Raw genomic sequence first — 14,085 nt, forward strand, 5'->3', positions numbered from 1 at the left:
GCTTCTATGTCTTTTGCCTGAAACAATGACAGAGACAAGTAAGTCTCATAATTATACATTTGCTCAGAACATCTCACTTCCAAATGAAATGTGATATCCTTAAGACCTAGGAGCTTTCATATGTCTATAGTTAAAAAAAGCAGCCCTGAACCGCAATTTCCATGCATTAAGTCCAACCCTTTTGATGGAGGGACCCCTGGTGGCCAGGTGATGTTTTAGCAACACTGCATTGCTCAGGGTCACCATCCACCTCACTCCATGCAGTGAATAACACCACCACAGAAAGGGTTAACACAGTTATTGTGGTGCTGTTCATTCCCAAGGTTATCTCTCCTTTTTGAGTTTGTCTCTATACCTCATGTAGTCCTCTGTTTTGTCATGAGAAGGGCAGGTTGTTGTGATCAAGGTACGTCACCTCTTGGACCAAGGCTAAGGACTTTTCTCAAGTCAACTAGTCAAACAGAATTCCGCAACCCTGTGAAACGTGTACACACATACACGTGCACGTACACACAGATGACTGAATTCACCACATGCATGCACACACCCTCAAATGCACACGCACACACACATACAGACGCAGTTTAAAATATGACAAGCTTGTCAGTATACGATTGAATGCAGCATACAAGAGTGGCAAGTGACCGCAACAATCAAAGTAGCATGCAGCAACATTAAATCTGCAAACATGTAACATGTTTCAACAGATATGCGACACAATTTCCAGCAAAATACAAGAGACAAGCAGACAGTGACTTAAGAAAGTCAAAAGGTCACCAACAGCCATGTCTCTCAGTTATGTGATGAGGAGATTCCAGGCTGACACAATGGCAATAGTGTACCAAGAAGTACAGTATGAAGCAATTTCATTAATGTCTCTGGAGAGCAAGACAAAGACTTGAGTATTCAGAGGAAAAACAAACTGTGTCTGCTGAATCCAATGCATTTACAAAGCAAAATTCAATGTTTTTTTTGATCACATACATGCCAATTGTTTCCTATTCAAGACTGAATACAGATTTCTGTGTGTGGGTGTAGAAAATAAAGTTTTGCAAACAAAAATTAAATAAATCTGGAAAAGGCTGTAGAGTGTTACAAGAATATTACTACTTCTCTGTGCTTTTAAATCAAGGTTTTAATTGAATTTCATCATTAAATTATATAATTAAATTAAACGATTACATGATAAATTTACACTTATCATTCATTACCAAGTCATCTGGGGGGAAGAAATCAAGACATCTGCTGATTAGTGATGTCAAAGGGCAATAAAAATTAATTTAAGTAAAGAACAACAGCCCTTCTCTGACTCCGACAATACAAAAACGCTTGGCAGATATAATGAATGAAACCGTCTTGAAGAATCTTGATAATCCACAATGCAAGCAGGTGGATTCTCTTCCTCTTTATCCATTTTGCACTGAGCTTGTTCAGGCAGCACTTGGCTAGCTCTGGTCTTGGGTAAAGTTTCATCCCCGTGGGTTCCTCCTGTACACTCGGATCAATACCTCTACCCTCAGGGGTTCATCACTGATGCTGTCACAAACAATGATCAGTGTTGCATCACTCTGAGGTCACAATTCACCCTCTTCTAAGAAGGACCACAGGACTTCCAAGCGTATGACAAAAATGATGACGTATATTGTAATATGCAGCACGCAGAAGACAGGTAACTGATCTTGGAGGGGTGCAGTTTCAAATCCAAGGTGCGGCTTTGCAGTTTGGTGCTTGAACTAGGTACTCATCCTGGACTGCTTCAGTTAATGCCTAGATAATTAAACTGATGTACAAATACATTTACATTTACATTTATTCATTTAGCAGACGCTTTTATCCAAAGCGACTTACATAGGTGACAACACCATAGGAGCAACACCAGTCACCTTGGACAGGGATGACTACGGAACAAATAATGACGATAGGGAATATTTAGTCTGTAAAGTAACCTTCTCACAGCAGCAGAATTTCACGCTGCTCATGCCGAGTGCCCTGTTCTTGTGGCAGTGTTATCACTCGTTCTTAGCATGCCATTGCTGTGTGTGCCAGGAATAACTTCTGTGATTCACAGTTCCACCACATCCTCTGCAGAGTTTATTAATTACCCTGCCCATATGACAGCCTGATTAGAACTGAGACTATGACCAAAAGTTTTACTTTTCAGTGCGGTGGACACTTGGGACTTTGCATTGTTAAAAAAATGTAATTAATAATACTGCAATAGTTTTTATGTCAACGCGTACTTTGGGCTTGCGGCAGCATAGCGAGCTTATTCGCGTACAAGTATCATTGACAGCGCTTCAGATCCTGGAGTTCAGGAAGAGTCCAATACTGCCCCCTGTGGCCCAGATGCAGCATTACTGCCGTAACTGTATTTAAAAGTGGTACTCAAAATTAAAATCTAATCTATTGTTATAAAAACAATGTGGAAATGACCAGAGGAGCAATTTGCCCAGCACAAAGACAATAAATCCTTGTGAAATTTTCCAAAGTTGTTTATTTTGTTCCATTTTGTTTTTCATGTAAGAAAAATAAGACAAAGCAACATTTCTCCACTCTTCATTTTCTTTTTAAAATGGCACACAAGGTGAAATTCATACAATATTGGCAAAAAAAAACATGAAACAAAACATGAACTTAATGTATTTTGCTCATTTTCAGTACATAGAAATTATAGGCTATTTATTCTTTCTTCTAACAGAACATCAACAAAGTTTGGAACTAGTGTTCAGCATGAAAGAGTTCACATGTAATTTTGTCAAAACGTTTATCAGAATAATGAACATAGGCTTGATTTGCATAGCTTAAAATTGTTAAATGAAAACAAATTGCTTTTCGATAAGCTACATATCAAACTTCTATGAACTATGTATCGCTACAGTTTATTCTAGGGAGGGCAAGGGTAAGAAAAATCAACATTGGAAATACACACATACAAGAAATAAGACCGTCATCCGCACTCGGTAAACCTTGTCCTGGACAGAGCCCCAAGCCAAAGTCAGATGAGAGCATCGTCTTTCGAGTCATCTGGTCTCATCTTCATACATATGGCTGATGTGAGGCTGTGTGTACGAAAGCTAAAAATAATTAAAAAAAAAAAAAAAACAACAGCGATGGGCATATGCAGAGACAAAGTAACTTGGAAAACCATAAGCAACTAAGCCACAGTTGTGGGTGGATCCATTCTTTTAGCATTAACGTAATCTGTGGTTCATCTCTTAAGGCTTAGAATGGGCCCCGCATTAGTGCTCAGCGTAATTACAAACTATTCCTAAAGATAAACAAAGCAGCAAGATTCAAATACAGTTGCATTGCATTGACATAATTGTGTAATATATTTTGGCATTCAGACGATGGTGTGGTGCTTATTTTCTGAATGACAAGGTTAGTACTAAAGTACATTCTCCCCAAAGGTGACACATGGAAAAGGAAGACTTTTAATGAACTGACATCTTTCCGCATGTTTTTTTGTTTTTTTATTCCATTTGTTTGCTTAGCAGGACGTTGTGAGTGTGGGACAGTGACAGGATTTGGAAAGATTCGGAAAACAGAAACTGCTCTCCAGCGCCCCCACCTGGCCAGCGCAATCAGTACTCGAACCCGCGAGTTTCAAACCACACTGACTCACACCTTCTGCCCTGCTGTACTGCAGACCCCTTCTGAGGGGACAGAAAACACATTTTTCACAGCGACATACACACACACACACACACACACACACACACACATAGAAAGAGGTGCGACTGGACTCCACAAACAGACAAACGGGCTAAAGTTGTGCAGTAGACCAATCTGTCACGAGCCAAGTCAGCAGTTACCATTTCGGCCAATAAGAGCGCTGAGTGCTCTTACACCCTTGACAGGATATCAGCAGAGAGGCTTTGTGTTCTCAACAAAGAGTAAACACTCCTCCTTAGTAGTATTGGGCATGTTTCATTCGAGGCGAGAGAAGAAAGTTGAGCAGCAAAAGTCAGAACGTACCGTCAAGACAAGACAAACATGCAAAGCACTAGTGTCCCATTAGCTATTAAGTGTAAAACTGAGTCCCAAGGGTAACCCAACAACTAAGAATTCTTTGCCCGCAAAGACATGGAATGACAAGCTAATTCCAGAATGCAACGGAGGGGAGGGTCGCCCTGAAACACGAGATAACCCACATTTCCTGTCTGCTTGCTGACCCCATTTTTATATCACGGGGCACACGAAAAATAACCTCGATACAGTTCACTCTGGTATTCTGCTCCCCACCTGCCAAATAAAGAACCAAGTGTGCGATAAGCCGCACTCCTCTGAGGATTCGCTGACAACACCTTCACCTTCTGAAAACGACCTCTGCATGGGTTATTGAGTTTTCCCAAAGACACCCTTAACACTTTCAAATACAATTCACATCCTGAACTGTGGTCCCTTCAGAAACTCATACTGGGAATAAGTGTTGGGATTGGAGGTAGGATTTAAGTGAAGTTGAACTGCATTTTCTGATTAATGTAAGTGGATGCCTGGGAGGTTTGTGACGAAGGGGCAAATGCACATTCACAGTAGCCATTAAATTCCTATAGGTTAGCGTTTGCAGGACGGGAAAGTGAACTTCAGCCACAAAGTACATGTGTGCACTCAAACCAAACAGGCAAAACACAACTGCCACTTTCACACACCCAGCTCTACCATGTTGGTCCTTGAAGAATACAACCACACAACCAGGAAAAGTACAATTGATTAGCTACTTATTTGTGTTTTTACAAAAATCCATTTCCTTTCTGTACATAGGGAATGAGGAAAAAGAGAACAGATACATCTACAATGAAGGACGACATCCAGACAATCCCACAGGCTTCAAAGAAATCACTTTTTGTAATGGTGATTTGGGATCAGGGCAAAAACAAATATGGAGCTAAGCTGTCTGGCATCACAAATCCTGACCACGGGAGGCTAAAAAATTAAGAAAAAATACAGTGCTAAACAACAGACAGGTCCAGATTAAGTACAAACGGTAACACACACGGACACGTGTTCACACACACACACACACACACACATGCACACACACTCACACGTCGCCCACCCAGCCAACAGCTCTGTAGCTAGCATGGACCGCGTGAGGTCGGCGCACACCGAGAGTCATCTACCGTCTCTGCTGGCAACCTCACTGATGGTCAACGCTGAGCCGTGCTTCCCCCTGATACCGCTCTGTGCCAGCGGGCCCCTCTCAGATGTCCTGGTACAGGGGGAGTGTGGGGGGGGGGTGTCGTGGCTGGGTTTGAGGGTCTATCTGTAAAGAGGAGGCGGTGGGGGTTGGGGATGGGGGTGGAGGGCGGTTTGGGAGGGGTGTGGGCTGGGAGGGGTGTGGGCTGGGGGGGGTGGGGGTGGGGGGGTCACTCGCTCTTGTCTCCAGTCTTGGACTCTTGCTCTCTCTGGATCATGCACCGGCGCACAATGCTGTCGAAGCTCCCCAGGTAGAACAGAGCGATCGTCCGGAAGAGCCCCATGGTCACAATCTGCAGAGGGTGGCGCATACGAGCGAGAGAACAGGTGGACAGGTAAGCCCTTTCCTGGATGCACCATGACCGAACACTCACAGCTTCTACCAAAACCACACAGCTAGAAGAGGTTATCCGATTCAAACAGAAACGCAATCACCCAAATTTGGTACGCTGTATTTTCAAAGTGTTTCAGAATGAGAAGGTTTTCTCCCCCAGACACAGTGCATCAGTGTCTGCAGAAGGAAATCATTCTTATTAGGAGAAAGGATGATGCGGTCAGCTGCCAGGGACACCTGTGTGTGTGTCATACCTGCTGGAGGCCCTCGGTGATGGATGTGACAGGTGACATTCCACAGGTGAGAGCTGATAGCATGTAGCCATCCGGCCCGATGGAGCTGGTGAAGTTCCCTTGCTGCGGGGGGAATACGACACACACAAGAAAGAAGTCAGAGAAGGGAAGCCTGTTCCTGTTTTTCCCCAACTGAGCTGAGTCGCCTTGTTTTTCACATGCAGTAACCACACATTCTGTCTGAATGACTGCCTGCCCAATCAGTCGACTGAATGATAATGTGCATATAATAAAGGACATTTTCTCATATCCTGAGAAATGACTGTACACATGTTGTGCAAAGCTTGGAATTCAAATCTGCATGTCAATCAGAAAAGGTTATTGTCCCGAATGAAGAACATGGAAAGTATGGGTGGTCCCAGCCTAGATGTCTCACAGGGTCAGAGTTCATGCCAGTTTCTGTAATGTGAAGGACCTAGGCCACAAGAGGCAGCAGGCATGAGGTCTGACAGGATTTGGTTTGGGAATGTGGAAGAGCGCTACACATTTAAGGACTGCAGGATGGGTTTTTACAAATGCTAACTACCACCACCACCATCTTTAAAAGTATTTCAGGACGACGGCAGAGCACGGGACGTTACTCTTACCACTGCATCCTTGACGACGATTTTAGCAACCTGCTCCGGCTGGCACACCCCCGACGTCTCTGAGATCAGCTTTGTCTCCAAGGGCTTCAAAACAGGAAAAAAAAAACAGTATTCAGCTCACTTGGCTATTTATATCCCCACCAGGTCAAGAGAGCAGCAATGGACAGATAAGCTGGCTTTCTTGTGCTTCTTATTAAGGCCCGTGGCCTCATAAAGCCATGAATGGTAAAAGTTAGTGTAAACAAAAACAGACACCTCCATGGACACCACTCTACTTTCGGGTGGGTGAACGGCTGTACCTTTGTTTTATTCTCCTCTGCTAAGCCTGGAGTGTCTGTGTCGGGAGGGTAGGCTACAGTCACATAGATATTATATGGCTTCATCTGCAGAGAGAGAATTCCCATCAGTACAGTACAGTCATCACTTCAACTTACAATCATTTTTCCTTGACATCCTGTACATGGCTTGTCGTCAGCATATGTCATCAGCATCTCTCATCATTGCTTGCTTTAATCTAAACTGTGCTGAAACTGTTGCACGCCAAATATTTTTTTTCCACATGTACTATGCTCTTTCTGTATTTTTAGTCTCTGCTTTACTTAGTATTTTGTAATTTAACTGTCACATGCACTGCAAGTAACCAAGGGAGCTGAACCCATAAACCTCTGGGTACAGTGCTCTGAATGCTGCGCCTCAGTGCTGCCCCAGTAATTTCAATAAACACTAAACTGAACCAACACAAACAGTTCAGTTTCTGTCAAAAAGATTCAGTTTCTAAAGCCCAGCCATCGCTGCAGTGACAAATGTCAGGCCAGCTTTTGGGGCGATAGCCTCCACACCCACCTCCATCTGCAGGGACTCGGCCAGGCCGCGCAGGGCGAACTTGGAGGGGGAGTAGGCCGTGTAGCCGAACAGGCCGATCTGCCCCGCCTGCGACGACACGAACATGATGCGGCCCATCCTCCGCTCCTTCATGGTGGTGATCACGGCCCGGGTGGGGTACACGCTGCCCAGGTAGTTCACCTCCATCAGCCTCTGTCAGTGAGACGCATGGGCGCACAAACACACACACACACACACACACACACACACACACACACACACACACACGTACATACACGCACAGACACGCACAGACACGCACAGACACGCACAGACACGCACAGACACGCACAGACACGCACAGACACGCGCACACACACACACACACACACACGTACATACACACACACACACACGCATACACACAGACGCATGCACGCACGCAAAGACACACATACATACACGCACAGACACGCACAGACACGCACACACACACACACACACACACACACACACACACACAGCGTTAGGGTATAACCTCCTTGGAGTGACTGCGGTTGGACATTTCCTAGATGATCCTGGCTCCGGGGGGTGAACAGTTTGGTTTATTTTGGTACCGTTTCCATGCCAGTGTAATTGCATTTCTCTGGGATAATGACTTCATACTCTTTCAGGAGCTTGTGACCTGCTGTGGAATGCAAGCCGTAGCCACAGCAGAGGCAAGCTTCAGGCAGTCAAATGGAGCTAATCAATCTGTTAGCGAAGGGGAAGTACCGCAGATAACTGGAGGCACACAATCTGACTCTCTGATGCTGCCACGCGGGTTATCATCAAGGAACTGCACTTATCACCTCCTTCCGGGCTAGCAAACCAACTGCAGGATTTCAAAGCACCTTTACACTGGCCTGCCTCAAGACCAAGGTGAATCAATGTGCCCCAACCCATAAATTTAAAGCACATTTAGCATGGCTGTACGATAAAAAATAAAACCCAAGGGAACAGTTGGACATACTGAGGATTTATAAATCTACCTTGCAAGGGTCACAGACTTATGTGGTGTGTATGTGCGTAGTGTGTCCAATCAAACACCTTCCCTGGGGTTAATTTCCAAAAATGTAAATGCATTTCTATTTCCAAATATTCCTTTTATATTGATGTACTGCTGTCTTTTGAGAAGTAACTTCAACATGCAGACAATGAATTTAATGAATGACAGCTTTGTTTCTTGAACTGTAAAAATTTATATATTTTTATATATTTTTAGTTTATTTTAGGTTATTTTTCATGTCCTGTTTTTGTCATTTTTGGGGAAGAGCTGAGTGTAATAAGCTTGCACATAATACTTTGTATGATTTTATACTTCTTGTATCATTAAACATGCCTATATTATTGTATAAAAATAATAGTTAAAAAAAAAAAACACTTGCAATTTCTCTTAAAAAAGCTTCACGCTGCAGTTGGTTTCATAACAAATGTGTCTGTAAGGGCGGCTGGTACACCAGACCCCCGTGAAACGGTTCGGTACAGTGTACTTCTGCTAGGCACAGTACTCACTCGGAAACGGTCCACTTCCACCTCCTCGAACTTCCCAGAGATGGACGTCCCGGCACAGTTCACCAGCATGTCCACGGGCCCCAGCTTCTCCTGCGCCTGCAGGTTGGTCCAAACCCGTTATGCCTCCGCTCAACCCGACCCCAAACACACGTCAAGATTTTACACACTGCCCCCCAGTATTATAAACGGAATGTGATACTCTTTGGTATGCCCTTTATTTGTTGGGGTGATAGTGTAGTGTAGTGGTAAGGAGGAGGGTCATGCTGGTTTGATTCCCCCTTGGGGCACTGTTGCTGTACCCTTGGACAAGGTACTTAACCAGGATTGCTTCAGGAAATATCCACCTGTATAGATGGATAACATGCAAAAACTGTAACCTATGGAAGTTGCTCTGGATAAGAGCGTCTGCTAAAATGACTTCAATGTAATGAAGGAAGAGCAATGGCTTGGACTTACTTGCTTTATGACGCTCTCCACTTGGCCGTAGTCCTTGGAGACGTCGACGGATATGCAAAGCACCACCTACAAAAGCAAGCACAGCTGTGTGAGACGCGAGGCCAAAGATGCGGTTCTGCTCCATTCACTTTATTCAGAAAGACAGACTGCAAGGCAGGTGCATATTTAAAGCTATGTTGCCACACTGAGTAATAGCGTATACAGAAACCATTGGTACAAAAAGGCTTTAGCTAATAAGCAGAACAAGTAGAGAAAGACTCAACAATGTAACCAGTGCAGGTCCTCACTTACAACAGCTGCTCACACTCAGGCAAGTGTCATCAAACCACCTTGGCTTCCTGGGTTACAACAGAAGGCCTAACCATAGGTCTTGTTACCCACCTGCTTGTCATTTATGGCACACTTTTCAACTTCTTTCTTGGCTTGAACCAGTTTGCTCTGAAACAAAAACAAAAGCAGATGTATCAGAAATGATGACTTATTTAAAGACAAAGCAGTAACAGCATGTGATTCTCAGGCAGTCTCAGTACCCTGAGCTACTCAATCTGCACAAAGAGCTGTGTGACCAACACAAAACGAATGAACAGAGTACAGAACAACAACTGCAGAATTATAAAAATTACATGACGCCTAACTTGACATTGACTGTTAAAACCAGAAGACGGGTAACTGTGTACGCAGAGTATTAAGTGATGCTCACTAAGTAAAATAAAATAGTGAAAAAACAGCAGAAAAACAGGATGACCTACATACCTATTTCATCAGATACATTAGAAATTTAAACACTGCAAAAGTGTCCAATCCAATTTCATCAGTCACGGAAAAAAACAGAACAGTCAATGGTCAAAAGGAAAACTACAGGTACTACATACCTACAACAGTTCAGAGAAAACAATCCATCATTTTTTCAGTACACATTTTGTATATCTTCGGTGAATTTTACAGGACTAGAATTTTAGCTGGGCATCTCATTCAAGTTCTAGTAGCGTAACTAAAGAAAGTTCAAGGCCACTGTTAAGTACAAGTGGGCCAGTGTACCGTTCTTCCGCATCTCGAGGGTAAGGAAAAAAAGTCAAGTATTTTACTTTGTAAAACAGGAGTAACATGATCATATTTTTGTTGTTAGCTAAGATCCTTGCAATGACATTTTGTGTAGTTGTAGATTTAGATTTCTGTGACAATATATCATACCTTTTACGTTTTTTCCCCCTTTACAATCCTCTTTGGAATCACCAACAGAACATTATGCTTTTCTCACTGAGACAACCTCTGCTGATGTGGAGGAGCACTGAAGCACTGAACTGAACGCGAAGGCAATCCTCTGACACACTCGCATGCTTTTTCCCACAATGCACCACAGTGAAGAGGGCCCCAATCGGACGTCACAAACTACTCCGCTGACGTCATCCGAGCAATTCGCGGGCACCTGATGAATGGCAGCTGTCTCACAGCTGTGAGATGAAGAAGCCCTGGCTGATGTACACACCCCTACCTCTGCCAGCGAGATGCCAATTTGTTCCGCCACTGTGGGCTCTAGGTCATTTCTGGGTGATGACACGGCTGGGATCAAACCCAGGCCACAGGCCTCAGCCTGCGTAAAAGAGGAGTGCCTTGTCTAACGCAGCCACGCGGCAGCCCACCTACATCTGGCCTTTTGTCTGATTACAAAGAGAAGAACAAAGTTTCAAATCAGCCAGTATTGTATTTCTCTAAGAATTCTGTTAGCTCGGAGGTCAGCATCACTATTAAATAAATAATTTATGCGCTAACACAATACCTGAGCCTTGTGGGAGACTAAATTTGACTCTAGGTAGGTCAGAGGAATCCTCTTCTGTTTGCTCAACATTAAAAGCAGCTTGAAAGGTAAAACCTAAACCAGAAAAAGAACTCTTGACCAGACTAGCAAGCTTTTGGGGGTGATTTATTAAAACGTTATTTATTAAAATGGTTCATTATGTCATTGCCAATTATATTACACAGCTGCTATGCAGCACTCATATAGAGAAGACATGGGCAGAAGTACATAATTCATGGCATTTCTCTGGTAAGGGTGGTCTCTACACAGTGCCAAATGCCTAAGCGAGAATCTACACAGATGCAACCAGAGACCCCCCATCACACAACGTCGCCTTTACAATGACGGCAGTTCACCGAATGGTGGACAGCACAAACGACCAAGTCCGCAAATTTGTGCAAGGCTGTGCGTTCTGGGGTGAGTGTTCTACTCTTTGGGCTACTGACTGGATCCATGTAGGATCCTCTTAACCCCCTGCTGCGATCAGGCTGGAGAACGTCACCCTCGTAACCAACGTTACCGCTCACCTCATCCCGTGCCACCAGCGTGATGAACGCCCCATGTTTGTAACACTCCATGGCGATGCATTTCCCAATTCCGCTGGAGCCGCCAGTCACCTGCAGAGGGCCGGGAAAAAAGGGAAGCATTTACTGTGTCACTTTTTTTTTTTTTTTTTTTAAAACAGCTGCTTTTCTTTCTGGGTCAGGTTGCACAAATAGGGCAAGTACATCTGTGAAAGGAGGGTAGGATGCACACACACTCGCTCATCTCCATGACAGAGGGTTTATGTTGTAGTCTTTCCAACGGGGTAAATTCTTTTGCACCGTCAGGCTAAATCAAGTATGAGCATTTTTCAAATGACAGCAGCCAAACATCCTATGCCTGGAAGCATGTTCTTGTGGGGTCTTGTGACAGAAGAAAGGCTCCCAGGTCACAAAGATATTATGGTGGTATTTGTCATTTATTATTGTCATTTTGACACAGATTTCATGACAATGAGACACTACTTTCTTAGCAATAAAAATGCTTTTAAAGGTTGAGCATAGGGAACATTTCAAAGATTGATTTCTTGTTTCTTGCAACAGTTGCTGCCTATACTAATGGGCACCTTGACAAATGTCCTGTGACAAATATGTCCTCTGCGAAAGTATTAATGGACACTGTCAATGAAAACTTGCAGTATTTAAAAGGTGGTCATATTGTGGCCACTATGAGATTAACAAAAATTCTGTCCTCTGTGTCCCCATTGTTCAAATTGCAGAATCCTCCATGTTAACAGTCAACAAGAAAGCAACTTCAATTTTGAATATTAACATGAAACCTGTAACATAAGTATATCTGATACTGAATGCACGCTACATATGTGCCTGAAGACCATATACAGTCGATCCGGCGCATTGTAACAATACAACTGTAAAAACACATGCGTGCGCACACACGGGTTTATGAAGGTCAGTGCCCTGTTACAGCAAAAGAGGTAAATAAAAAGGCTTGCTCAATACCGACCTAGTGCAGTGAAAGAAACGTGTTAGAGTTTACGCTGAAAGTCGCTGTGCACAGGACTTGTAAAGCCAGTGGGTTCTGGAGTATAAAGGTCATATCATGACTGAACCGCGCACAGGTTCTTGATAACACTACAGGTAACAGCAAAAACAAGACTAAGTTAAACACGTAATTAGGATCTCTTGAAAAGCGTCGCTAGCTAGATCTTCAACTAGATAGCTACCTTGCTCTCCAGACAGCAGTAGCGAGGTAGCTAGCGAGATACTTAACGTTTAGACCACACAAAGAAATGACAGCTCTAGCTGATCATGACAAGGACTAGCAGGCTGGCTAAGTTAACTAGCTAATCCGTCTACTGTACAGGCGGGCTTCACTGTCTTCATAAGTCGGACGCTTGACTGTTGTTCTAGATTTCTATTTTAGGCAGTGAGTACACTCAATCAAGTACATCGCCTGCAAGCAATAACACAGTTAGCAAGACAAGCTGCGTGTCAATATTAGCTACTGTACTGTTCAATGCAGCAGCTACCTAGATCGCTAGCTAGCTATTTGCATTTGATATCTGCGATGCACTAATGACAGACAGAGCTAGCTAACATCACTAGATAACTACATACGCAGGTTGTATTTCCCATATATTTGAAAAAAAAAAATCATTCTGACAAAAATAGCCGAGCTGCACATGAAACAAACCTCATGGCCAGCTACCCACCTAAAGTTACAGCAAAAACGCAGTTTACAGTTAGCATGGTGAACTACATCATGGACATCACTGACGGATGATAGTAGCCAGCTAGCCACCAAGCCCCTGTACCGTTGTGTAAGTAATATCATCTGGGCTGGAAGAAGACAGCTTGTGCGTTGTTGCTTATGTTCTGTTTTGCAGTTATGTTACACTTACCACGACGTGGGCCCCGTTTAATTTGAGAGGTTTGGGACTAATCAGCGGAGATATCATGTACAGCAGCAGCACGAAGGCCACGATGAATGCGGCGACGACCAGTAACATGATGAACGGCAGAAGGAGCCACCACGAATTGAAAAGGAGCCAGTCCGAGATCGCTGAACTCAAGCCTTCTTCAGCGGACATGGATGAATCGGGTTAGCTAGCTAACGATATCGTTAGCCACAGGATACGGGAGGAGCGTGTCGTAGAGGGGCTGGCGCTCCTCAACCAGGGGAGGCGATGGCTCGGTGAGAGGAGGAGTTCTGAGAGACGTTGGCAACGTGACAGAAAGCTGGCTACATAAATTACAACAAAACCTCGTCACTGAGACCGCAAACGCTCGCTATACATCCAGATGCAACATGAACCAAAACAAAACGCACCATACACTTTGACGTCTCTCACAGCGGATGCTGTAAGTGGGAGAGGTGGAATTGGGTACTTGTAGTATTACGCATCAGAAACGTAAATTGGATTTAAGGATCAGCGAAACATTAGGGACTTCAGTTCCCAAAATGCAATTTTCTGTGTCTGTAATTGATGACCTTTAACCCACAGCTGTTTCTGCGCTTGACAATGCATGACAGCGCATCCAA

General features: G+C 43.9%; 1 protein-coding gene across 1 annotated transcript; it reads right to left on the reverse strand.

Moving 5' to 3' along the window:
- Positions 1-5,352: 5,352 nt before the first annotated feature.
- kdsr (3-ketodihydrosphingosine reductase) lies at positions 5,353-13,890 on the reverse strand. The gene is made up of 10 exons (XM_036519291.1): positions 13,445-13,890; positions 11,568-11,657; positions 9,627-9,683; positions 9,246-9,311; positions 8,790-8,885; positions 7,257-7,448; positions 6,713-6,796; positions 6,414-6,497; positions 5,788-5,889; positions 5,353-5,492 (listed from the first exon to the last, which is right to left on the reverse strand). Exons 1-10 carry the CDS (start codon positions 13,631-13,633, stop codon positions 5,370-5,372), a joined length of 1,083 nt encoding a protein of 360 aa, XP_036375184.1. The 5' UTR covers positions 13,634-13,890; the 3' UTR covers positions 5,353-5,369.
- Between the last annotated feature and the right edge of the window lie 195 nt (positions 13,891-14,085).

This window comes from Megalops cyprinoides, chromosome 24, assembly GCF_013368585.1.
Source record: "Megalops cyprinoides isolate fMegCyp1 chromosome 24, fMegCyp1.pri, whole genome shotgun sequence".
Lineage (NCBI taxonomy): Eukaryota > Metazoa > Chordata > Actinopteri > Elopiformes > Megalopidae > Megalops > Megalops cyprinoides.